This window comes from Notamacropus eugenii, chromosome 1, assembly GCF_028372415.1.
Source record: "Notamacropus eugenii isolate mMacEug1 chromosome 1, mMacEug1.pri_v2, whole genome shotgun sequence".
NCBI lineage: Eukaryota > Metazoa > Chordata > Mammalia > Diprotodontia > Macropodidae > Notamacropus > Notamacropus eugenii.
In genome coordinates this window covers 602,677,202-602,703,978 of record NC_092872.1, presented here as the reverse complement: position 1 = coordinate 602,703,978, position 26,777 = coordinate 602,677,202, and the positions used below count along the sequence as shown (strand labels likewise).

General features: G+C 39.0%; 1 protein-coding gene across 7 annotated transcripts in view; it reads left to right on the top strand.

Annotated features, from left to right (window-relative positions):
• Nucleotides 1-26,777, top strand: part of NINL (ninein like) — a 174,726-nt gene that overhangs the window by 34,948 nt on the left and 113,001 nt on the right. For all 7 annotated transcript variants that reach the window (XM_072634652.1, XM_072634651.1, XM_072634654.1 and 4 more), the window contains exons 2-3: nt 2,957-3,080; nt 18,436-18,629. In XM_072634652.1, the coding sequence (XP_072490753.1) occupies nt 18,447-18,629 (183 nt within the window). In that variant the 5' untranslated portion in view covers nt 2,957-3,080; nt 18,436-18,446. The remainder of the gene's footprint in view (nt 1-2,956; nt 3,081-18,435; nt 18,630-26,777) is intronic.

Genomic DNA, 26,777 nt, shown 5'->3' with positions numbered 1-26,777 from the left:
TGTTTTACATTATTGGATTATCGGATTATTCCAGTAGCCTGTGCAGCAGGGGTTCTCAGCCTCCTTAAAAATCGTAGACTCCTTTTGACAGTCTCTAGGGAAGCCTTTGGACCCCTTTTCAAAACGATATTGAGGTTTAAAAATTTTTTTAATAAACAAGGGAAGGAAATTCTAAATTTTATTTAGAAATTAGAGGAAATAAAAATGTCATTTTTCCCATTCTAAGTTGAAGGATCCTTGGGTATGAACTGCCCTAGGGTTTTTGGTTATACCTCAGAGTGGAGTCATTTAAACAGTTGTTCGGTCATCTTTTAAGTCGTGTCTGCCACTTTATGATACCATCTGGGTTTTTTTTTTCAGCAGAGATACTGAAGTGGTTTGCCATTTCCTTCTCCAGATCATTTTACAGATGAGGAAACTGAGGCAAACACGATTAAGTGACTTGTCTAGGGTCACGCAGCTCATATAAGTATCTGAGGCCAGATTGAATTCAGGAAGACAGATGAGTCTTCCTGACTCCAGGTCCTGCATGCTGTCTACCGTGTCACCCAGCTGCCCTTAAACAAATTGCTTTCCTCCAATACTGTGCAGAAATGATACACAGTTTTGAAGACAGGGAAGAAACAATTATTCTGGGGTAGGTCTTTAGGACTTTGGGAAGCATAAAGTATCAGCTATTATGAAGGCAGGGAGCCTTAGAGGTGAGAAAGAAGGGAGTTCACACGTCTTCATCAACTTTGTGGTTTCTAGGAAAAATTAGCTGTAGGGAGAGTCTGTTACTTAATAAAAAGGAGAATGATAACAGTGACAATAACAATAACCCCCGCTACACTTGGCCCATTCTACATTTACTACAGCTACAAGTTTAGAGTGACTATCAAGGATTTGTAATTATATTCTGCTTTTAGTTGCTGTCATTATTCCCAAAGGAAACACAGATAAAGAATAAATCAAGTCATTTTAAGGTGTTTAAATTTAAAATTTTTAAATTTAAGACATTTAAAATATTCTGAATCTGGGACTGAAGAATTCACTGAAAGGGTAACCATTAGACTGATCCATAGACACATGTTTATTGGTAACATTTAAACGTTTCTCCCAAATAAGATTTATTAATGTCTTTTTGTTTGAACATCAGAATTACTTATGGATATAACTGAACCTCCCACCCGATACTCATTGAATCCTCCCTTGTAGCAAAGAACAACCAACCAATACTGAACATCTGACATTCTGCAGCTGTGGTTCCCACTTCTTTCCTGAGAAAAGGGAGGTGTTTTTCATTGTTTGTTTTTTGGGACCAAGATTGGTCGTTACAATTATTCAGTTTGACTTCCTTTTAATATTCTTTTAACTAATATTATTATAGTCATTGTATGTTTTTTCTTTTGGTTCTGCCCACTTCATCCTGCATCACTTTATACAAGTCTTTTTGTATATTCCTGAATTTCTTTTTTTTTCTCATGAGTTATCACCCTTTTTTTAACATTCATATTAAAAATATATTCACATTAGTTACAATGTAAAGAAGAATTAGAACCAATGGAAAGAACCATGAGAAAGAAGAAATAAAAGAAAAAGAGCAAATAGTATGCTTCTAAATGCATTCAGACTCCAAAGTTCTTTCTTTGGATATGGATAGCATTTTCCATTGGGAATCTTTTGGAGTTGTCTTAGATCCTTGCATTGCTAAGAACTAAGTCTATCAAAGTCAGTCATAGAACAACCTGAATTTCTTACATTCCTTGTTTCTTCCAGTACAAGAATATTCCCTTACATTCATATACCCCAAATTTTCAGCCATTTCCTAATCAACAGACTTTGTTTAGGATTAGTTGCTGCTGCTGCAAAAAATGTCACTATGAGCATTCTGGTGTGTTGGCATTATTACTTGTAAAGAAGGCAAACTAGAAATCAAACTGTTGCGTGGTCAGATGCTGAAAACAGCTGCAGTAGAATTTCGGACTAAGTAAACCTGCTTTGAGGGTCACTGTTCTGATTTAAGCAACCTGAGTCATCATTCTGGAAAAAAAAAGAAGAAAGCTCCTTTACTGGAGCCACCATTCCCTGCAGTGTAGAGCAGCTGTACTACCTACCACTAGAGGTCAGACGATAGCCTCCGAACTAGTACAGAAGCTGGCTCCAGAAAGCTGGACCAGTTCGGTAGAGCAGTGAGGATGGAGGGCATGAAACATGAGGAGGGCAGTGTGCATGCATAATAGAGTACCTGGGAGCCATAGGCAGAGACATCATGGAGCAACTCTTCTTCATAATGGGAAATGCACAGCTGGCCTGTTCTTTATTGTTGTATCTCATCCCACAAAGGGTCATTAACATTCTTTACTAAGAGCAAGCCTCCATGAATCTGAACACAATAAAAAGGAAAATGAGGCAATTATCTGAATAATTCAGCCAAAGAACTACTCTGTACTTCCAGATATATTTGTCTCAATTACCCAGTGAAGGTGGCTTTGGGCATGATTTCAGCATGTAAATGTTCCTGTTCATGGTTTTTCTGTGGTTCTATAGAAACACAAACTGTATATAGCACACCTTTATTACTGGTGCTCAAAACCTTAGTCTTTTAACTCTTTTTTTGGCTTACTTCTGAAATGAAGGCAGACATGGTTTACTTTCAAATGAAAAACATGTTAAAGCAGTGATGACAAGCCCTGATCCTTGATAACCCAAGAGGGTTTCCAGGTTTCATAGACTTTAGACTAGGAGGAGCCCTTAGAAATCAGTGGTTCTCAAAGTGTCGTCTGGAGGTCCTTGGGAGGCCCTGAGATCCTTTCAGGGAGTCCACAAGGTCAAAACAATTTTCATAATGATGCTGTCATTTTAATTTTTAATATGGTAAATATTGATTAACAACACAAACAAAAACTCTTTGGGAGGGTCCTCAATAATTTTTAAGAATGAAAATCATCTAATGTATTCCCCTGTATTTTTTCAGATGACTTTGTGTAACTCTGCCTCACTTATATCCAATTCATTCTGAAGTCAAGACATCACCTTGGTGTTACTGGCTGTCTTTGAAAAGGAAGGACGAACAACATCGACAACACAAGCAGCAATAGGTGAGAACCTAAGACCCAAGAGAAATAGAATGATTTGTTTCAGTCAGTCAGTGAACATTAAGCACCTGCTTTGTTCCTGGTCCTGTTCTGTGTGATGGGAATGCAAAGAAGGGCAAAAGATAGTCCCTGCTCTCCCAGAGCTCATGGCTTAACCAGCTACGTACAAACGAGATAAAGATAGGCTAAAGCAGGGATAATCCACAAAGAGAAGGGACTAGAATTAAGGAGGATTGGGAAAGGCTTTTTGTAGAAGGAGGGATTTTAGCTGGGTCTTGAAGGAAATCAGAAAGTGGTTATGAAGATCAAAAGAATTCCAAGTGTGGGAGACAGCAAGTGAAGACACCTGGAGTTAGTATATGGTTTGTTGTGCAAGAAACAGCAAAGAGATCAGTGTCACTGATCTCTGTGGGGTGGAAGGGGTGGAAATTGGAGAGTTGTATGAGCAATGGAAAATTGAGGGGGGCAGTTAATAAACTGAGGATTTTTTATTTGATGCTGGAGGTAATAGGAATCTACTGGAGTTTATTGAGGTAGGGTATGTATGTGTGACATGATCATACCTGTGCTTTAGAAAGATCAGTTTGACAGCTCAGTTTCGGATGGATTGGAATGGGGGAAGACTTTAGGCAGGGGGACCAATTAAGAGTCTGTTACAGCGGTCAAGGCTTGCAGCAAGGTGGTGGCCATGTCAGAGGAGAGAAAGGGGTCCTCTAGGGAATAAATATCTTGACATTTGAATCAAAGGCCTCTAATTCCAAATCCTCTCACCTCTATGAAGTACTGTGAAATTACCGAAATTTTCTGAAGGTAGAATTAATTTTAATTTCAACAGGGGAAAAAAGACATACAGCAAACACACTTAGAAAGGGATGGGCAACAAATAGGTCTAATTAAGGTTTTGAAAGGCCAGTACATTATGTTGAATAACTTTAATCATTTTGAGATTGTTGTTCCTGCCAGACTTTTCCAGTGAATAATCAGAATCTAACTTCTTAAAAGTAAAAGGGGAAAAATTACCAATCTGTTTGCTTTGGAGATAAGGTAAAAAAGTAGAGGGGAAGGATCAAGTTGTTCAGGGCACTAAAATTACAACAAAAATTAGTTCCACTTTGGTGCTTTAGTTCATGGTTAAAAATAGTTAGAAGATAGTTCTAAAATACTCTTCAAAGTAGTTCAAAAATTGTGCATTGTAGGAATTAATCATAGGTCTGCAGATTGAACTGTTTAGATTTTGAGTCTTTCATACTTGACCTTTTTATCATTCACAATATCCAGGCAAAAGTGTTAAACCTGGATAAATCTCAAGGGATCCTTTGCCTCAAATAAACCTTGATTCTAAAGCATCCTTCAAGACAAAAAAATGAAACTTTGTGGTACTTTATTTTCTGGAGAGTATAATCAGAGGGGATGGAACTGGCCAAAATCAATAAAAAATAAATTGCAAACTAGGACAGTTTTTTTCTATCCATCTACAAAGCTATCAGAGACTTAAAAATATCATCTAATGGAAGAGTTAGATGTATAAAACAGGGGTTTTATTGGCAAAGATATTTAGAGTGGTTTGCCATTTCCAGCTCATTTTACAGGTGAGGAAACTGAGGCAAACAGGATCAAGTGACTTGCCCAGGGTCACATGGCTAGTAAGACCAGATTTGAACTCAAGGAAATGAGTCTTATTGATGTCAACCCTAGCACTCCATCTACTGCACCACTTAGCTGTCCCCAACACCCATTTGTCCAGTGCTAATAGCTATAAACTATCTTCAAGTCTCCCATAAACTGGTATGAGTGGAAACTATTTGTCTTTCTCCATAAAGTATTCTTGGCACCTTCCTAGAATGCCTTCTACCTTCAACTCTCCCTAGCCAGATTCTACTTACTCCAACTTTCTAAGAGCTACTTGTCCTTCCTCTGTGAGGCCTTCCCACCAAGAAAACTCCAACCAACACTGATCTCATTTCCTGACCTCTTAGAGCTAGCTAGCTCAGATACTTACTAGCTGTGTGACCCTGGACAAGTCACTTAACCTTCGTTGCCTCAGTTTCCTCATCTGTTAAGTGAGCTGGAGAAGGAAATGACAAATCACCCCAGTATCTTTGCCAAGAAAATCCCAAATGAGGTCACAAAGAGTTAGAAAAGACTCTATACACGCTCTCTCTTTCTTCAATTTGAGTATTGTTTTATGTGAATTTACATGATTTTAGTCCTTGACAGCAGAGGCTGTGTCATATTTTTTTAATTCATCACAGTAACTAACAATGTGGTCAGATAGATGCTCAGAAAATATATAGGATTGGTTGTTGTCCTTCATTCTCAAAGAGAACCAAAATGACATTATCATGATAAACTCAAGTTTCAGTGTGTCCAGCTGTGGCTGATCAGACCAACTTGAGCTCGGAGTGTTCTACCACAGACAGACTGGGCACTTTTGTCCATGTGAACATTTGGGGTGGATGCTCCAAATTTGCGCATCCTACACTTACTTTGTGCTGTCTCAATTCTACTTTGCTCATAGAGCCGACCACCTTTTCTGATGGGGACATGCCATGCTGAGCAGTCCTGTGCCAGTGTTTCCCATGTCACAAATCAAATCCAAAGTTTTTGAGAGAGACCTTGAGAATGTCTTTGTATCACTTCTTCTGACCACTATGTGATTGCCTGCCCCTTCTGAGTTCTCCATAAAATAGACTTTTTGACAAGCATATATTTTGCATTTGAACCATGTGGCCAGCCCAGCGGAGTTGCATTCTCTGAAGCATAGTTTGAATGCTTGGCAGTTTAGTTCGAATCAGGACCTCAGTGTCTGGTACCTTATCCTGCCAGGTGATCTTCAGAATCTTTGTAAGACAGTTCAAATGGAAGCGATTCAGTTTTCTGGCATGGCACTGGTAGACTGCCCATGTTTCACAGGCACATAACAGTGAGGTCCGCACAACAGCTCTGTAGACCTTCAGTTTGGTATTCAGTCTAATACCTCTTCTCTCCCATACTTTTCTTTGGAGCTTCTCAAACACTGAACCAGCTTTGACAATGTATGCTTCAACCTCTACTATAGTGACTTTCTCTTAAACTTACCCCCATGTTGAACCATTCCTCATGACACAGAAGAATATTTAAGGAAAACCAATGGTTTCCAACAAAACTGGTCTGATGGAATTTAGCATATTCCACAGCCCTAGTCCCCCAGTCCCCAAACTCTGTACAGAAAGCAGGGACATATGTTTAATTGTCTTTAATTGAATTTAAATGCATTTAAATTGTATTTGAAAGATTGTTATGTAGAAGAGAGATCTGACATTTTGTTCTTGGCCCCAAAGAGCAATGACTATAGGTTTCCAAGAGCAAATTTAGGCCTGGTATAAAGAAAAACAACTTCCCAACTACAGCTAACCAAAAGTGTGAAGGGCTGTCTCAGACCTCACAAGAGGTCTTCAAGTTAAGGATGGATGAACATCTTACAGGGATGCTGGAGGAAGGCATTCTCTGTCAGGTAAAAGTTTTACTTCATAGCTCTGGGGGACTCTTCCAACTCTGTAATTCTGCTGTCACCCTTCCACTCTTAAAGGAATTGGCCTGGTCATTTTTTTAATTTTACTTTAAAATTTTATTTTCTCTGTTTTCTCTCTTCCCTTGCCCGTTTACTATGATGATTATTTTAAGCTGGGTGCTAGAGGGTGGATTGGAAGTTCAGAAAGTGGGTAAGAGGAAAGAATTTTTTTTTAATTGTCCTGCTTTGTGTGCGTGTGTGCGTGTGTGTGTGTGTGTGTGTGTGTGTGTGTGTGTACATACTAGTGATCTGAGAGCCTACCCTCATGGGGGAACAAAGATTCTTCTTCAGTCTTAGACGAAAAAGAATATAGGGCCAAATAGGGAGGAGAGAAAGAAGGAGGGTTTCTGAATTGCCGGTCTCTTTCTCAGTTACAGAGTGGAAGGCAACTGTTTTGTTTGTTCTGTACTGTCTCCTGACTTTGTCAGTGATCCTTACTTCACACTAGATACATGTAAATTGGAAAAGCAGATAAGCAAATTGTTGGATGTGGTTGTTGAATAACCTGAATGTGTGTTATGTACTGAATAAGGCTGGGCTTGATAGCTGGGTCTGGGGTTACTGATGAAAGCTGATTAGGTACCCTCTAACCTGCGCTTCCAGAGGCTAATTCTGGGGATCCTACTCATGTATTCATGTATATATCCCTTCTGGTTTTTTTTTTTTTTTTTTGAGACTTTTCCCCTATTGGCAGTACAAAACCTGGAGAATTCATCTAACTGGGATAATCCTGGCTATATCTAAACTGCTTCTTCCAAGGTAGAGCTAGACTGGAATTGGTGCCATAGGCTTGGATCTAAACTCCCAGGACAGTCCCAGGACGTATTATAGAGTCAAAACCAGCCCAAAATTTTATCCCTGAGTTCATTTTACCCTTGATTCTTCACTTTTTCTCCTTCATATTTCTAAATAATTTAAATAGATTGTTTTCACTTCAACATGTTCACAGATCCATTCATGGCAACTGAAATAATTCTTAACTCTTGGAAAATGTAAAACAGTGAATGTTTGGTTTTTCCGTAGAGCTCTGTAGGCTCACAAAGAAACTGGCCAGTTCCTTTCTCTTTCTGGATCTTTTCTTGCATAAGAATGGACAAGGTATTATGAAAGGGAACTGGTCTAGGAGTCAAGTGAAGTAGGTTCTCATCCTGGCATTGTCACTAATCCCAGTTGTGTGACTTTGAGCAAATTTCTTCTCTCTCTGCCTCAATTTATTTATCTATAGAATTAGGGGGTTGAAGGTTTTTTTTTTAACCTTCTAAAATTAAAGGACTTTCTGATTTTATGCCTACTCATTCCACAGCATAAAATTCAAAGTATCTATTGTCCAGCAACTCTAACCCCAGGTAGTTATTTTGAAGGTTGGAACCCTGATCAAAAAGGGCTGGGGAAATCAGATAAAGACAAAATGACAACACAACTTATCATTACTACAGAAAAAAACAAACAATTCCAGTAGCATTTACTAAGTTCCTACTATGCATAGAGTACCTAGACCAATTGTTTATCCTAATAATGACTTGGTAGTGACATTTTCATACAATATATGAAGGGCTGTCAGCCTATGTGAATCCTCCTTTCTGAGCTCTACAGTTAGATTAGGCCATTGTCAAGATGCAGTATTTAGGAAGTGGTATTAAAAAATGTTTTTCTAATTCTAGGCTCCTTCTGTGGCCTCACCCAACTAGATATCCTTTGGGGAAACATAAACAGTGCCTATTTGTGTTCAAATGCTAACATTTATATTTCCAAACCATCTTCAAGGACTTGTCAGCCAGCTAAAGTAAGAGAGGACCCTGGAGATCCAAGGTTATAATTTTTTAATCATTCCAGAGCCCAGAAAGCCCTCCCACAGGACCATGACTGTTGCCTTTTACAAAACGTTGGAATATACTTTGGTTGCAGTATGGTATTGATGCAGGGTGGGAGGGAGTTCACAAATAAACTCAGATATGTTGAATTGCATGAAACTGATATTTGAATACTACATGGGTTAAACTACATGTGAATATTGTGGAATCACAGTTTTGTTGGACTGCAGTTAGGCATGTTAAATAGCAGCCAAGAAAACTGGCACTATCTTCATCTGTTTTGGGAGGCATGATGTTCAGGACCAGGGAGGCAGTGGTCCCTCTGTATTGTGCCCTGAGTTTACTGTAGAGATCACTTCTAGAGTATTGGGTTCCATTCTGAGTACTGCATCTATAGACTGGAAATCAACCAGAAGGGGGCAATCAGAATGCTGCAGTGCCTCAAGGTATTTTCTTTTGCCTTTCATTTCTCTCCAGACTATACTGCTGACTCATCTCCACAAGAACTTTCTCTGACATGCCACAGAAAGCTTTTTACTCCAGATGCTCATTCCACCCTTGGACTATCTCTCATATTGGAAATACCCTTCTTCCCTGTGGCCTTTCCCTAGGATTGGCTAATTCCTTCCAATATCTTCATTTTAAGGAGGAGGCCCAGGCCAACCACATCCTTATTTCTCTCCTGGTTGCATTACTGACTCTCCTCAGGACTTTACTATGCCCTCACCCCCTTATCAGATCCCTTTTATATGTTATTTTCCCCCATTAGAATGTAAGCTCTATAAAGGAAGGGACTATCTTTTTTGTTTATGTAAATAAACATTTGTTTTAAATAAACATTTATTAGATGCCTACTGCGCCAGGCACTTTGCTAAGTTCTGGGGATACAAAAAGATTCAAAAAGACTGTCCCTAACCTTGAGAAGCTTATACTCTAAAGGGAGAGACAACATGCAAATGAACACACACACACACACACACACACACACACACACACACACATCAAGATGACTGATGGTTCCAGTAGCACCAGTAGTTACAGCAGTTGTAGAAAATTAAGATACAAAGCTTAACAGGAGAGAAGAACCAGAGAAGTAATAAGGAAGCTATAGATTACAACAGATTTGTGAGCTTACACAGTGGTGGCAGGGCCTGTTGTTCATCTTTTTTCAGAAAGGACCAGTGTCTTGAGTAATTTGGATTTAAGTGAGGCAGAGTTGCACAAAAGTATTAACCTCACTCTCTTCCACAGTCATCGAAGTCCAGTGGCAGGACAAAAATCAAGGTGGCTAGGCCTACCTGCTACAAGAAGACATGTTACTATTTGTGTAAAATCATCAGGACTATATTTGCGAATAATTGTATAGCAGGTTATTTTAGTTTCTTTTCTTTTTTCAATTTAGGATTTGATTTTTTCCTCAATTACATGAAAGAACAGTTTTAACATTCTTTTCCCAGATTTTGAGTTCCAGATTCTCTCCTTTCCCCTCCTCACATCATTGAGAAGGCAAGCAATTTGACATTGGTTATACATATGCAGTCATGCAAAACACATTTCCATGTAAGTCATGCTGTAAAAGAAAAGACAAAAAAAAAAAAAAGAAACCACAAGAAAATAAAGAAAGAAAAGAAAAAGTGTCCCCGATCTGCATTCAAGCTCCACCACTTCTTTCTCTGGAAATGGGCAGCATCTTTCACCATGAGTCCTTCAGAATTGTCTTGGATCATTGTATTGCAGAGAATAGCTAAGTTATTCACAGTTTATCATCATACAGTGTTGTTACTGTGTACATTGTGCTCCTGGTTCTGCTGTTTTCACTTTGCATTAGTTCACGTAAGTCTTTCCAGATTTCTGAGAGCATTCTGCTCATTAGCACAATAGCATTTCATCACAATTGTATACAACTACTTGTTCAGGAATTCCGCATTTGATGGAAATCCACTCAGTTTCCATAGCTTCTTTTCTATGGAAAGCATAAAGTATTTTTTTTAAAAAAAAAGGATTTTAATGTAGATTTTTTTTGTATCTATGCTCTTCATTTTCATTGTAATAATAATCTGATGTTGACACTGATTAAATGTATTTTTTTGAGAGAGAGAGACAGAGATAGACAGACAGACAGTAGGGTTCCTCATGGGAGAATTTCTAACAAAAGTTGGATGACCACTTCTCAGGTATGTTGTAAACAGAATTTTTAGATAGGTATGGGTTGAATTAGATCTGGCCTTCAGTCTCTTCCAACTCTGAAATGCTCTCATTCCATTAAGATTTTCTTTGGGAAGACCTGGAGAAGAGTGTGGGGGGAGAGAGTTCCTTTATGTGGTCTGAAAGAAAAATATAAAAATTTTCTTCTTTATACTTCTTCATAAAGTTGGAAGGGAACTCAGTAGTCAATTAGTCCAGCCCATATTCAAGATACAGTGTCCACTGTCAACACTCTTTTTTTCCCCTCCAAATTTGTTTTCAGTTTTCAGCAATCACTTCGATAAGTTTTAAATTTTCTCTCCCTCCTTCCCCAAGCCTGCATGCAGTGTTACATGGGCTCTACACATGCATTCTTATTAAGCACATTTTCACATTAGTCATATTGTATAGAAGAATTAAAACGAATGGGAGAAAGCATAAGTAAAACTAAACAAAACCAAACATAACAAAAGAGAAAATAGTCTGCTTCATTCTGAGTTACGATTCCATAGTTCTTTCTCTGGATGTGGATGGCATTTTGCATCATGAGTCCTTTGGAAATGTTTTAGGTCCTTGTGTTTCTTGTGAAGTCCTCGAATACTGTGGCTATTACTGTGTATAATGCCCTCCTGGTTCTGCTCACTTCACTCAGCATCAGTTCGTATAGGTCTGTTCAGGTATTTCCAAAGTCCTCCTGTTCATCATTTCTTATAGCACAATAGTATTCCATTACATTCATATGCCACAATTTGTTCAGCTATTCCTCAATTGATGGGCATCTTCTCAACTTCCACTTCTTGGCCACCACAAAGAGAGGTGCTATCAATGTTTTTGTACACGCATGGGATCCTTTTCCCATTTTTACAATCTCTTTGGGATATAGTCCTAGAAGTGATATTGCTGGGTCAAAGAGTATGCATATTTTTATAGCCCTTTGGGCATAATTCCAAATTGCTCTCCAGAATGGTTGGATCAGCTCACAGTTCCACCAACAATGAATTAGTGTTCCCACTTTCCCATATCTTCTCCAACCTTTATCACACTGCTGACACTTGATAAATGTTGTCCACTCTTTGATTGAAGTGAAGACCTCTGATGGTAGAAACTCACTACTACCCCTCTGCACTCTTGGATAGGTGTACTTGTTACTTTTTTCTCTACAATAAAAGTAAATTCACCTTTTTGCCTGTTTCCACTCATTGATCAAACAGAATACATTGAATCCCTACTTTTCATGACAGGTACTTAAAGAAAGCCATACTGTGCTGCTCGCTGCATGCCCTCCTCCCCCAGTCTTCTCTTCTCCAAGTTAAATGCCTCCTTTCCTTTAATTTGTGCTTCCTTCTCAAAATAATCTTAGAGCATTCAGATCATGTCACTTTTCTCATCCCCCTGTTCAGGAAACTCCAGTATTTTCTTGTTACCATTTTGATAAAATGGACTCCTTTGTTTGGCATTTAAAAGCATTGCACAATCTGGTTCCAGTCTACTTTTCTAGACTTTTTTTTTTTTCATGTTAATTCCCCAAACACACTCTGGTCTAAGCAAACTGACTTTCTTGTCCTTTTTTATACATGACCTCCATCTCCCACTTCTGTGCCTTTGTCCAGACTGTTTGCTGTGCCTGTAATGATCTCCTTTTTCACCTCTGCTTCTTGAAATCCCCAGCTCCCTTAGGCGCCTATACAAATGACTGTCCTGGTCCCCCAGCTGTTAGTGATCTCCTTCACACCATTACTTTGTATTTACTTTGTATCTCCGTATCTTGCCACCTCCAAGAATTTACCTCCTTTAGGGTAGGGACTATTTCTTTTTCTCATGCTACTCAGTGTAGGCATTTAATGCTTTTTGGATTGAATTATTACTTTGTGATAATTTTTAACCTCAGGACTGGGAAGGGCCCTTATAGACTCTCTAGTCCCATTGTCCCTGTTTTATAGATACTCAGAGAAGGGAAGTAACTTGTTCATGGGTACACAACTAATTATTAGCAGATCTGGGTCCAGAACATAGGCTTCTAACACATAGGTTAGCGCATTTTCTACGATACCACTACATACATACAATATATATATATATAATGATTATATGTACGTATATATAAAGTTATATATAATTAAATTGTATTGTATACATGATGATAAATATGTATTATGTAAACTATGCATTAATCTTATTATATAATTCCATCAGCAGATTATAAATGTAATATATCATTTTGATTATAAATGTAATAATATACTGTAAATATTACTATATTGTTTTATTATATATAATTAGATATTAATGTATACTACATGTCTATCCATATATACCTATATAAACATGTACACACATATACGCACATACATACATACATATGAAAAAGCACTAAACCATGTGTTAGGAGCCTGTGTGCTGGTCCCATATCTGCTAGTAATTAATTGTGCACCCATGAGCAAGCTACTTCCCCTGAGTATCTGTAAAAATGATGGGGTGCTTGGGTGCCTGTACTTAGACTCCAATTCTAAGATCATGTTTCTCTGTAAAAATCACATTTCTTCCTAGCCTGTCCCTGGCAGTTTCTCCCTAGCCTGAGGACAGCCTTCCCTAGCAAAACCTTTATCTGTCTTCCTGATGCAATAGCCAACTGCACCTGTAGAATTTATGAGTTTGAACCAGCTGTGTACTGGCTGAACTGGCTGTGCACTGACTCATAAAGATATTTCCTACTCACTGAGCAGTCAAATGTGTCTTAGGCTTAGACACACGTATACTCCCTTACATTTATCTTGTCTAACAAGACGTTGATGGGGGCGGCCTGGGTGTTTCTCAGTCAGCCCTGACTGTTAGTTAATTTAGTAATGTTTTCAGGCCTCAAACCATACTTCCCTGAAGCTCCCACTTGGGCTATATCCCCATGAACTCTGGGTAAAATACCTGTACAGTAGATATTAAAAGTGCATGTTCCTTTAGGAACTAACTACTCCTTAACCATTCCCTATCCCACCCTGAATCACCTAGTTAGCCTATTTGGCACATGTTTTAATATAGAATATCCTACATAAACTCTACCTATACCCCATTCAAACACAGGTTCTGTAAGAACTATTGCCCTCTGAAAAGTATAGCAATAAATCTTTACTGCCTTGACCTCCAGAATGCTTAAGTCTGTAAATTCATTCTGGTTGGCCCACCCAGGATTCTCCAGTCTTGGGGTTCCTGTATTTTTCCTGACCCTCATCAAAATGAGGGCACTGGGACTAAAGAATCTATTCTAAGGTCCTCTTCCAGGGGAATTATCACAATTCGTGTGTGTGTGTGTGTGTGTGTGTGTGTGTGTGTGTGTGTGTGTGTGTACTGACTGCCCTATTCAGACTACATGTGAAGGGTTATATTCTGTTCTGGGGATCGCATTTTGGGAAGAACATCAAAAAGCAAGAGAGTATTCAGAAAAGAGCAGCAGAATGGAGTCTATGCCTTATGGGGATCAGTTGAATGGGCTTGACATCTTCAGTGTGGAGAAGCCAAGGTTCATAGGGACACAGTGGCCATCTTCAAGTATCTGAAGGCCCCTCATGTAGATCACATTAGATGTGGTGTGCTTGGCCTCAGAGGACAATATTAGGAGCAGTGGGCAGAAGTGGCAAACAGCACATTTAGGTTTGATATAAAGAAAAACTTCCTATGAGCCGTCCAAAATGGAATGCACTGCCTCAGTGAGAGAATGAATGAGTTCCTTTTCAGTGGAGGTCTTTAGGCAGAGACTGGATGACTACTTGTTGAAAAGGTGATTCTTTTGGGGTATATAGATTGGACTAATTGGCTGCTGAGGTCCCCTTCCAACTTCTGAAATTCTGTGCTTCTGTAAACAGACACCTTATATCACCAAGTTATAGAGTCTAGCTTAATAGAGGACTAGTTTCTTTTCTACATTTCTTCTTTCTTTTTCCAGGAGAGCTTAACTATTTCTTTCAGTTCCTCTGATCCTTAAGGAAACAGCAATTTCAATATGGCCATCCACCCACAATTCCCAGCATTCTGATTTAAATTCTTTTTATGAGAATCCTTTACCCTTCCAACAATATTCCACGCTAACTATTCTTGGTTGGTGTCCTTGGTTCCAAGGCTAAGAAATGTCCCTTCTAGCCTTATGGCGTAAGGAACATCCCTGAGCTACTCTTTCCAGATCCGGTTCCATTTTAGGTTTCTTGTCTTATCTATTTTTGAGAGTATTGATTTTGCTAATAGATTTTTCTTATCAGAAATGGGAGCATAAGATTTAAAACTGGAGGGGACCATAAAGAGCAGCGTCCAGCTTCCACCCCCATTTTACAGATGAGGACACTGAGGCCTGGAAAAGTTAAGCAACACACCACTGTCATAAAAAGGAAGCAGCAAAGCTAGGATTTATGCCTTGTTCTTCTGACTCCAAATTCAGTATTGTTTGCATTCTACCATGCCACTCTCTTTTTTAATTCATACTTTCTCCCCTCCCAGCATTATTATTTTTCACAGTTCTCTTCATCCCTTTCTTCCAACGGTTGGAAGTATCATTAGTTTGTCCCTTTATTCTATCTCAAATTAGTTTGTCTGTAATTCATTCAAAATTAATATTTATAACTATCCTAATTCATTCTATTTATACATGCAAGGTAACCCTTGTTTTATGCCTATTATTGTTTTGAATGGTGTGGGAGAGAGCACTTGGGCAAACGTCAGCTAGAAGGTTTGTTATAGGTGTCGGGGTTTTTTTAATTATTATTTTCAGTGTCCTCTTTCTTGATGCTGTTGAGTGTTAGGTTGTCAATGTCTGCTGGTCAAGGTTATTTTTGCATTCCCCCAGGCATATTGGAATGCCTGGCACATAGAAGGCAATTAAATAAATGCTCAATTAACTGACTGAGTGTAAGGGAGGCAGACTTTGTGGCCTCATGGATGTTTGTCCTAGTTAATTTCTATGCTCTGGTTTTTTAGCTTTTTTAATTTATTGATATCTTTGTTTTACATCACATAAATCCCCATGTCTATAAAGACGGAATGGAGTACATTCTTAGACCTCCTCTTTGGAACCACACTTGGTCATTATAATCTCATAGTATTTAATTTTGATTGTTTTGTTGTGGTTTCTTTTATGTGGTTATGAACTCATTCTGGAATATTTTTGTCTGGATTTCTTCTTTGTTCCAATCACTTCCTGGTACTATATTTAACATCATGTATGTAGTATTACATGTAGTTTTATGTGTATTGTGCTTCTGGTTTTGTTTACTTCCCTTTGCATCAACTCACGGATATCTTTCCATGTTTCTCTCCATTTCATTCATTCACTTCAACTTATTTAGACATTTCCCAATTGAGGGGCATCTGCTTTGTTTTCAGTTCTTTCCTACTACAAAAAATGCTGCTGTAAATGTTTTGTTGTATGCGAAACTTTTTAAAAAATCATTGACTTTCTTGGGGCACCTGCCTAGCACAGAATTAAAGAGCATGGACATTTAATTCACTTTGGACCATTTCAAATCTCCAGCAACATCATATTAATGTTCTACACTGGTTTCTAATAATTGAACAGAATTATTCTTCCCAGATTATAGGCCAACCCCATGCAGGATTTTTGTTTGGAATAATGGTCATTTCTTACGTCCATATTGCCTCAAGTGTTTTCAACCCCATCTTTGTATACTGGAAGTGTTGTTTAGACATTTTCAGTTGTGTCTGACACTTTGTGACCTCATTTGGGGTTTTCTTGGCAAAAATACTGGATTGGTTTGCAATTTCCATCTCCAGCTCATTTTACAGATGAGGAAATTGAGGCAAACAGGGTTAAGTGACATGCCCAGGGTCATGCAGCTAGTGCATGTCTGAGCCAGATCTGAACTCAGAAAGATGAATCTTATGACTGCAAGCCTGGCACTCTGTCCACTGCACCACCATCCAGCTGGTCATTCTGGAAGTAGCACAGTGCTAACATCATCTTCAAGTAGGAAAGATATATGCATATTTGCAAGTTTTATATTGAGAAGCCAGATAAGAATTCCAATCTTATCCAGTCACTGCAATACCATACTTGAACTACTAAAATATCGCAATTGAAATTCTAACTCAGAATTGAATTCATTTAATAAAAAAAAAAAGAAAACCACTGATAACTATTTTTCCCCCACTGTTCTCTTTCTGAGCAAGAACAGACCTGATTATTCCAGTAGAATACAGGGCAAGAACTGTTTCATTTCTGTGCTTACATCCCTGCTGCTTGTCATGAGGCCTTGTACACAGTAGGCACTTAATACATATTTGTTGAATGGAATGGAATTTATTCCTTTATTCAACCAATGTTTATTAGGTGTTAGACAAAAATGACATGGTTTTTGCCCTCAAGGAACTTACCTTCATCTGGGAGTAAGAATGCTACGTATTTGTGGTTACATATAATATAAGGGAATGATTAGAGTAAAGAAAAGATCCAGATAAAATGTGGTAGCAAAATTTGAGGGGGAAGAAAAAATTTTCAGCTTCGGGGGAGTGAGAGAAATGTACGCTGAGGAGGTAGCACCTGACCTGAGCCTTGTAGAAAGGTAGAAATGAAGCCATGTATACCAGTCAAGTCAGATCAACAAGGATTTATTAAGAACCTGCTACGAGCAAAAAAGAAAAGTGATTCCTGTCCCCAAGAAGCTTATAGTCTAACAGGGGAAGGTGACACATAAAATGAAGCTGAAAAGTGTGTGGAGTATGAGTGTGTGTGGGGGGTGATATAGTAGAAAAAATAAAGTACAGAGAGTAAAGAGTGGAGTCCAGAGAGGAATGAAGGAATGAATTTTGCTTCCCTGGTACTTTCCTTAAAATGGAGGTTTTGGGAGAAGGTGACCAGTCAGGAAGGGGCTGCAAGAGTGGAGGGTGGGTTGGAGAGGGGAAAGGGGAGAGGGTAGAGAGAGAGAGGGAGAGACTGGAGGTGGGGACATCAGTTAAGAAACTCTACACTCCCAAGTTAGAGCTGTTATTGTTTGTGGCCATATGTTGGAAAGATGGGAATCAAATTGAAAGATGCCATGAAGGTAGGAACTAGCAACTGATTGAATATGGTAAGTGAGGAAGAGACAATAGTCAAGTGTGACTCTGATATTAGGAACCTGAATACTTGGTAGAATAGTAACGATATCAATAAAACTAAGGCAGTTTGGAGAGCAGGGTAATTATTGGACAGAATAACTTCAGATATGGACATACTGAGTGTTAACTTCCATTGTGATAGGCAGGCAAAAATGAGAGAGAGATCTAAGGTATTTCTTTCCCATAGATGATTCTGGTCAATCTATTTGATAGACCTCACCCTTTTGGATGATGTTTTAGTAAACATTATCAACCTGATTGTTTTACAATAGACTTAGAGTATGACGTAGTAAAAGAGCACTGACTGTGGAGTCAGAGGGTCTGGGTTTGTATTCTGGCTGTGTTCCTTACTCTGTGGCCCTGGTTTGAGTCACGTCACCTTTCTGGGCCTCCCTTCCTTCAGTTGTAAAATAAGGAGATTGGATGAAATGATTTCTTAAGTTCTTTCTAACTTTAAGTTCTGTGTTTCTGTGGATTTAGCGTTCCTGCTCAGTGCCTAGGGTCACAGCAGCGTTCTTCTGACTTCTTTTGTCATGGGGGAACAGAATTTTCCCATCTTTGTAAACCTAGAGAGGGCTTCTCTACAGAGCTTTATATCACTTCTGATGGGTTGGGAAATTAGGTTGACTAATTGTGTGTGTGTGTGTGTGTGTGTAAGAGAGGAGAGAGTATAACTGTATAAATATGCTACTTTTTCTTTTTCTCCCGTTGACACATGTAGGGTGCTATGGGATGGACGAGGAGGAAGAGAATAAGTATGTGTCCCAGCTCAAGGAAGTCTACAGCAGTTGTGATACAACTGGCACAGGCTATCTGGGCAAAGAGGACCTGACGGAGCTGTGCCGGAAGCTTCATCTGGAAAGACAGCTGCCTCTTCTTTTGCGGACACTTCTTGGAAATGACCACTTTGCCAGGGTTTGCATTTAATCTAATATTATTATTTTAAAAGTAATTTGCTAAACAATGATCATGTATGGTTGTAGATTAGGTCTTATGTGAGAAGGGTCATGGGGACACACACTTAATTCTAGCCACTTTATGGTTTACAAATGATCTCCCCTTCAGCATCTTCTTTGGTCCTCAAGAGTTTGTGAAAGTGGTCTTGAAAATATTATTAGTCTCATTTTATAGTGGAGGAAATGGATTCAGGGAAGTGAAGGCACAGGAAAGGGCAGTATTGGGGTTCAAACCCGAGGCTCTCTGATTCCAAACCTAGTACTTCTTTACTCCTGAAATTTCTGTTTGACGCTCATAATGGAAGACAAAATTGATAAAAGTACACAGATGGACAGTAAATCAGTACAAGAGAATACAATATCAGCTTGGTCAACATTTATTAAGTGTCTGCTATATGTCAGGCACTGTGCTAAGTCCTGGGGATACAAAGAAAGGCAAAATCTCATGGGGCTGACAGTCTTATGTGGGGGGAGATAATGTGCAAGCAGGAGAAGCTGATCAATAGCGAGAGGATGAGAAGGATAAGAAGCTGAAAAAAGGCTATTAGATTTGAATTAAGAGATCACTGTTAACTTTGGAGAATAAAGAAAGAGAGTAGGGTCATGTCAACCCAGAGAGGAGATAATTTCCAGGAGACCAGTTTGATTAACAGTTCTATTTAGGTAGTTTGATGTGTATAGCACTAAATCCCTAAATTAATTTAGGTAAAAGTGTGATTTTTATTGTGTTGGTGGGGCCCAACAGGAATAAAAAAATAATTTCTAGATGTTTAAGGCCTCTTTTATTTCTAAATCTCTCTTCACTACAGGTCAGGTTAAGACTGAGTCCCCTCTAGATAGGATGCTTACTAATCAAACTGTAGAACTATCATTGTTCATCCTTCATACTTGAAGAGGACCAATGACATTATGATGTTGAAGTCAAGAATGGTGTATTCAGCTGTGGCTAATCAGTCGAATATGAGCTCAGAGTGCTCTGCCATGGGTCAGGCACAAATTGAACATTTAGGTTGGAGATGTGTCTAGATTAGGTCATCTCCCATTTCCTTTGTACTACTGCAGTTCTGTTTTACTCATAGAACACAGCACCTTCTCTGATGCGGGCATGCCATGCTGGGTGGTCCTGTGCCAGTGTCTCCCATGTCTCATATCAGTACCAAAGTTCTTCAGAGAGACCTGGAGAGTGTCCTTGTATTGCTTCATCTGATCTCCACGTGAGCTCTTGTCTCAAACGAGTCTGCCGTAAAATATCTTTTTGGTAAAAGTACGTTTGGCATTTGGGCTACATGGCCTGTCCATCGCCCACTGGAGTTGTGCTCTCTGCAGCAGAGTTTGAACGCTTGGCAGTTCAGCTCAAGAGAGGACCTCAGTGTCCACTATCTTGTCTTACCAGATGATCTTCAGAATCTTCTTAAGACAATTCAAATACTATCATTATATTGACTAAGTTCCATCTCACTTTTTTAAAAAAAAAGTCTTTTGTTATTTGTGATCTCAGTTTTTAAAACATTATAATAGATTTTTCTTTCTTCCATGGATTGCAATAAAGCATTGAATTCCTGTTTTTACACTCTTTTATCTTAATGTATAAAACACAAGCTGCTTTTCATTGGTTCATTTTAATGTTGAATATGTTGCTATTTGTTACAACAAGACATTCAATAACATTAAGATAATAACTTTTTTTAAAGAGGCTAGAGAACATAATCAAAATACAGATGTCTCAGCAGCAGACTAGAAGACTCCTTGAACAGCTGGGATCTAAAAGCCCTAAGCCAGAGATATAGATTCTCTTTGTGTTTTGATCATTTTCATTGACCACACTGCAAATTATCAGGCAAAATCCTTTTTGGGCAGAGATTTAAATCAAGGTTATCACACACATTTCAAATAAAGGTGAAGAATATGTGCTTTTTAGGGTGAGAAGGTAGAGAGGGTGTAAATAAATACTGAGGCACCTGGGGGAGGGGAGTGGATTAGCATTCTGGACTTGGAGTCAGAAGATCTTGAGAATTACTTTTGGAAAAGTGTCAAGGCATAGGGATAGAGTAGAGTGGGTTACAGCATCAGGGAAAAGAGTATGATTCTGTATAACACCCATGAACAAATGCTATACCAATAAAGTGGTCAGAGAAAGACAACCAAACTGCCCAGACAATTCTTGGGCCATCTGCTAGCAAAACAGAGGAAAGAAAGTGTTCTACTATGGAATCAGAATGCAAAATGAAGCAGACTATTTTCTTTTCTTACGTTTTGTTTTTTTCTCGTGGTTTATCTCATTCGTTTTACTTCTTCTATGTAACATGATTAATGTGAAAATGTGTTTAATAAGAATGTATGTGTAGAGCCCATAGAAGATTGCAGACCATCTTGAGGAGGGAGGGAGAGGGAGGGGGAGAAAATTTAAGACCTATGAAATTGATTGTTGAAAACTGAAAATGTTAATTAAATTTTTTTAAAAAGTGCTCTAGGCTAAGCTTTAAAGTATCAGCTGTATGACCTTGGGCATGTCTCTTCTTTCCCTCCCTCACCACAACTGTCAAGAATTGTCTCCCTCATCTATGTAATAGGTGATCGAAGCAGATGGTCCTTTCCAGCTCTCACCTTTTGTGTGTCTGTATTTCTATCTCGAGAACACATTGCCTTGTAGATTCTAGAATCCTCCCACTACATACAGCTGGACAGAGCAGTTACATAATACCAATTACATATCCACATGCACTGTGGGAACAAATGATAACGATCTTTAGGAAGTACCTTCTGTTCAATCTGGAAGCTCTGAGCTCTGGCGATTGTTTATAGGTCAGATACACGACTTCACAGCAGAGGGTTATGTAATTCCTTGGTGGAATGAGGACCATATGGAGATAATTGAATTAAAGCTGTATCATCATTCCTCAAATTACAATTAAATTCATTCAACATTTATTAAGCGTGCAAGACACTGAACTAAGTGATATGGGAAATACAAAGATAAATCAGTCAATCCCTATCACCAGCAAACTTAGAGCTTAACAGGAAGCATGAGGTATCTGCAAATGTACATAATTCAGAGCATGAAAACATGAGAGGCACCATGGAAGCAAAGATATTTACTGAGTGCTGGTTAAAGAATACTAGGAACTAAGAGGTATATGCTGGGATCCTAAGTCAGGATCCCAAAAAAGATCTCTACAAGTTAAAACATTGGGCTGAATGTTATAAGATTAAATAGAACCAACATAAAGTACTGTAAAATGGATTAAAAATGTCAACCTTACAAGAACACTGTGATGTCAGCTAAAATAACAATTCAAACCTGAGGTTACACCAAGAGATATAGTGTCTAGAAGATGGGTGATTATTTTCTCACTGTATTTTTTCCTGGTTAGATCACTTCTGAAGCATTGCATTCAGTTCTGAACATTAGGAAAGACATTGATAAGTGAGAAGGAGCCCAGAAGACAGCCAGGATGATTAAAGGCCTTGAGTCCATGTCAGCTGAAAATCAGTTGTTAGATTAGTGAAGACTCAAAGGAAGGTGATAGCTCTCATCAAGTATTCGAAGGTATATCATATGGAAGAAAGATGAAATTTATTTGGTTTGTCTTGAGAAGTCAGAACCTTGTAGGAGTTATCATAGATTGAAGTTGTAAAGAGGCAGATTTCAATTCAGCATAAGGAAAAACGTCCTAACAATGTTTTGTTCTTGTTCAGTTTTGTCTAACTCTTCATGACCTCATTTGGAGCTTTTTTTGGCAAAGGTACTGAAATGGTTTCCCACTTCCTTCTTGAGCAGCCAGGTGGTGCAGTGGGTGGATAGAGCACCAGTATAGGAGTCAGGAGGATCTGAGTTCAAATCTTACTTCAGACACTTGATACTCACTAACTGTGTGACCTTGGGCAAGTCACTTACCCCCAATTGCCTCATCCTGGCTCATCTCCAGTCATCCTGATGAATATCTGGTCACTGGATTCAAATGACTCTGGAGGAGAAGTGAGGCTGGTGACCTGCACAGCCCACCCTCACTCAAAACAAAAAGTCAAATTCAAGTCATGTTATTATTTCTCTGATGGCATGGTCTTCTTCAGCAACAAAGGACAAACACACACAGATGAGAAACAAAGGCTAGCAGAGTTGAGTGACTTACCCAGGGTCACACAGCTAGTAAGTGTCTGATGACAGATTTGAACTCAGGAAGATGAGTCTTCCTGACTCTGGGCCTAGCACACTATCCACTGTGCTATGTAGCTGCCCTTTCCTAGAGTGTTATCCCAAAAGCATAGGTAGTTCCTTGGCAGGTATAGTGGTTTTCCCTCACTCGAAGTCTTCAAGCAAAGTCTGAATGACCACAACTTCTCAGGGAAGTTGTAGAAATAGATTCCTGTTCAGTTTCTGAATTCTGAATTCCCTTCCAACTCCAAGAATCTCTGATTTTCTGCTTGAGAAGAGAGCGAAGGCAAAGTCCAAGGTTCTGAATGTGGGAAGATGGTTCTGTCATTATCCACTGACAAAAACTGAGTAAAGCCAGAAGGGAGGAGCATTTTTTAGGGAAGGATGATAAAATCAGTTTGTGAGATGCTTGCAGGGCATGAGGCCTATATCCTACAGACAGGCAACTGGAAATACAAGTCTAGAATTTAGGAGGGAGGTAAGTGCTAGAAATATAGATTTGGGAGACATTTGCATACAGGCTATAGACATGCAAGTGAATAACGTTGCTGAGGAGAGAGTGTAGAGAGAAAAGAAGAGAAAACCAAAGGCCACTGGAAAACATCCACCTGAAGGGCTGATGGGTATTCAAGGTGGCTATCTTGTTAGAGAGTAAAGCTGGTGGTGAGGGGAGGACCTGTCCAGTTGCAACTTAAAAGGAAGCTGGAAAGCAAAGCTGGGTATAAAATACACATGCCAGTAAAGCGATTGAGTGCTGAGAAACGTGCGGGAGAGAAATTGTCATCCTGGTATCAAGCTTTCTTAATGCCCCAGATCATACGACTCTATATGAAGCTGGTTCTGATCCTAGCTTTTAATCTAGATGATGCTTTGTACTGCTGGCCTCCTCAGTTCAGTATTCTTTTATTGCCCTGAACACTAGTGCTGGCCAGGTACAATGGATTCATTGATTCTGGGCCAATTTTTTTCAGGCTTTCCTTGAACCCTGACCCAGGAGTATTTATTCACAACTCACAACCTATCCTGCTTCCATTCCTAACCCATGAAGCAGGAATCTACAGGGCAGTATCCTTGGCAAATAGTCTTTTATCTTCTGCTTATAGATCTCTGATGATGAGAAATCAGTTACTTCCAGAGGCAGCCCATTCCACTTTTGAGACACCTCTTAATGAGGAGGATTATTGAGGGTCTGAATTAAGGTAGTCATAGTGGAAAAGCAAAAGGATGGGTTGAAGAGATCTTGTGAAGATAGAATGTAGAGGACGTGGCAGTGATTGAACAGGGGAACGGGGAAAGGGATAGTCAGAAGTGGTTCTAAGGTTTGTAGCTTAAATGACTGGGAAAATGGAAGTGCCATAAACAGAAGTGTTGAAATTATGAGGAGGATTAATCGGGTTTTTGAGGAAAGAAGAAGACTTCAATTTTGAAGTGTTGAGTTTGAGATGCTCGTGGGAATATAGATATAAATCTTGAAGTCAGGAATGTATAGATTCAAATCCTATCTTTGAGACATGCTGCCTGTATGGTCCAGGCCAAATTATGTAGCTCTAGGCTGGAAGTCAGACACATAACTGGTGGGTCACATGTGGCTCACTACACTCCTGAGTGTCGTTTGGACCAGATTAAAATGTAACTGGGAAATACTTAATCGAATAAATCCTATAAGATATGGATATTATACTTTTACTTATGTTTATATTGACATGTACAAGCAGACCTTGGAGGTATGGGTTTGTTTCCAGACCACTGACATAAGGTGAATTTCATAATAAAGCAAGTCACACGGATTTTTTTGGTTTCCCAGTGCATATAAAAGTTATGTTGACACTATACTGTAGTCTATTAAGTGTGTAATAGTATTTTCCTAAAAAAAGAATGTACATAACTTAAAATGCTAACCTTCATCTGAGCCTTCAAAGAGTCATAATCTTTTTGTTAGTGGAGGGGAGGGTCTTGCTTCCATGTTGACGGCTGCTGAATAATTGGGGTGGTGGTTGCCGAAGGTTGGGGTGGCTGTGGCTGTTTCTTAAAACAGACAACAAGGAAGTTTGCACATTGATTGACTCTTCCTTTCATTTGAACACTTAGAGGCCATTGTAGAGTTATTCACTGGCCTAATTTCAGTATTGTTCTGTCTCAGGGAGTAGGAAGGCCTGAGGAGAGGGAGAGAGACAGGGACAGCCCTTTGGTGGAGCAGTCAGAATATGCGTATTTGTTGATTGTTTGCCATTTTATATGGGTGCAGTTCTTGGTGCCCTAAAACAATTACAATAGTAACATCAAAGATCACTGATTACAGATCACCATAACATATAATAAAAATGAAAAATTTGTAGGATGCGTTGGAAAAAAGGGAGCTGATAGATTTGTTTGATGTAGGGTTGCCACAAGTCTTAAATTTGTAAAAAATAATGCCTCTAAAATGCAATAAAGTAAAGCTAAAAAAACCAAGATATGCCTGTGTGTGTTTATAGGTTCATAGATATATGTATGTGTGTGTGTGTAATATATTTACACACACACACAGGCCTATGTTTATGTGTTTGCTGTGTGTGCATACAGAGGCATACCTCATTTCTTTGAGCTTTGCTATATATATGTATGTATATGTGTTATGTATTTGCATGTATATATGTATGCAGCTCACAAAGATCCTTATGCATGGATTAATAATGGCTCCAATTTCTTTTTGAATTTTATACTACTCTAGGCAGTTCTCTTAAATTATGGTGCTGAACTTCCCTGGTAGAGGAAATTCCCTCATCTGGGAGTTCCCCATGTCAGTGAAATCAGATTGATTTACCTTTCCCCATCTCTGTCCCTATCTACTTTAGTCTTCAGAGGCAGGTCCTATCTTATTGCATTACAGCACCTAGAAGGGAAAAAGCCCTGTTGGCCATTTCAGCTCTGTAGCCCAAACTTAACGATTGAGATATAGGGGAGATTTCAAGGTTAGTTGTGCTGAGGGCTAGGGATGTAGATGAGATTTGGAGCTGCAGATGTACTGGGATTCTACTTCCCTTTTAGGCTTTTTTTTTTCTTGTTCAAAAAACAATTTTCCACTAATCTCCTTTTCTGATGCTTCCATCAGTCTTGGGGGTAAAACTGAGCTCTTGAAGAGAAGCCAGCAGGACTCAAGCTCTCGCAGGTTGTGCCTAATTTACCACTGAGGTTTTGAGTGCCTGGGGATCAGTTTTGTTACCTGAAAATCAGCTTAGCTAAGTGTTAGAGAAGCTCATCACTAGAAGTATAGCCATCAGGCCCTGACTGTCTTTGGCTACAGAAATTTGTGAAATGTCCCCAAAAGCACAGAGGAGTAAAGATCTGAATGTCTAGGTACCGCACAAATGAAAATGTTGCAGTTTTGGAAGACATAAATTGCGCCAAAGGAACAAAATTACTAATTCATGGGTTGGCGAGTTTTTCTGTAAATGTGGAGAGTGCTTGTTTTTCATTTCTACTTCCTATTAATGAAACACTAACAAGGGTTGGTTCTTAGCCAGCAAATTAATGTGCCCTGAAATTCCTGTGACGTCCTTTGGGGAATTTCCATGTATTTTGTTTTTTCAATACCATCTTGTTGATTTAGCAGGAGTAAACAAGTCAGCTTCTTTCTTCTGTGTTTGAATGTCTCATCACCTGGGCTAAGCAAAAAATTCTCCATTAAGAGATAAGTCCCTAAGCAATGGAAATAGCTTCATAGTAGGTGGCTTTTCTAATGAGACTCCAATCTGAATAGCACTCTTCCCTCCAGTTCATTTTGTGTATTGCAGCCTGATCCTCATTCACAGCTCTCATTACATTATTCTCCTGCTCAAAATCTTGCTTGACTTCATCCTGCCTGTTGAATTAAGTTGAGATACCTTAGCCCTGTGTTGAAGACCCTTCACAACCCAAACTAAAAGCTTTGTCTAATGCTACAAATGACCTCTGCTTTCTAGCCAAAGTGGTCTA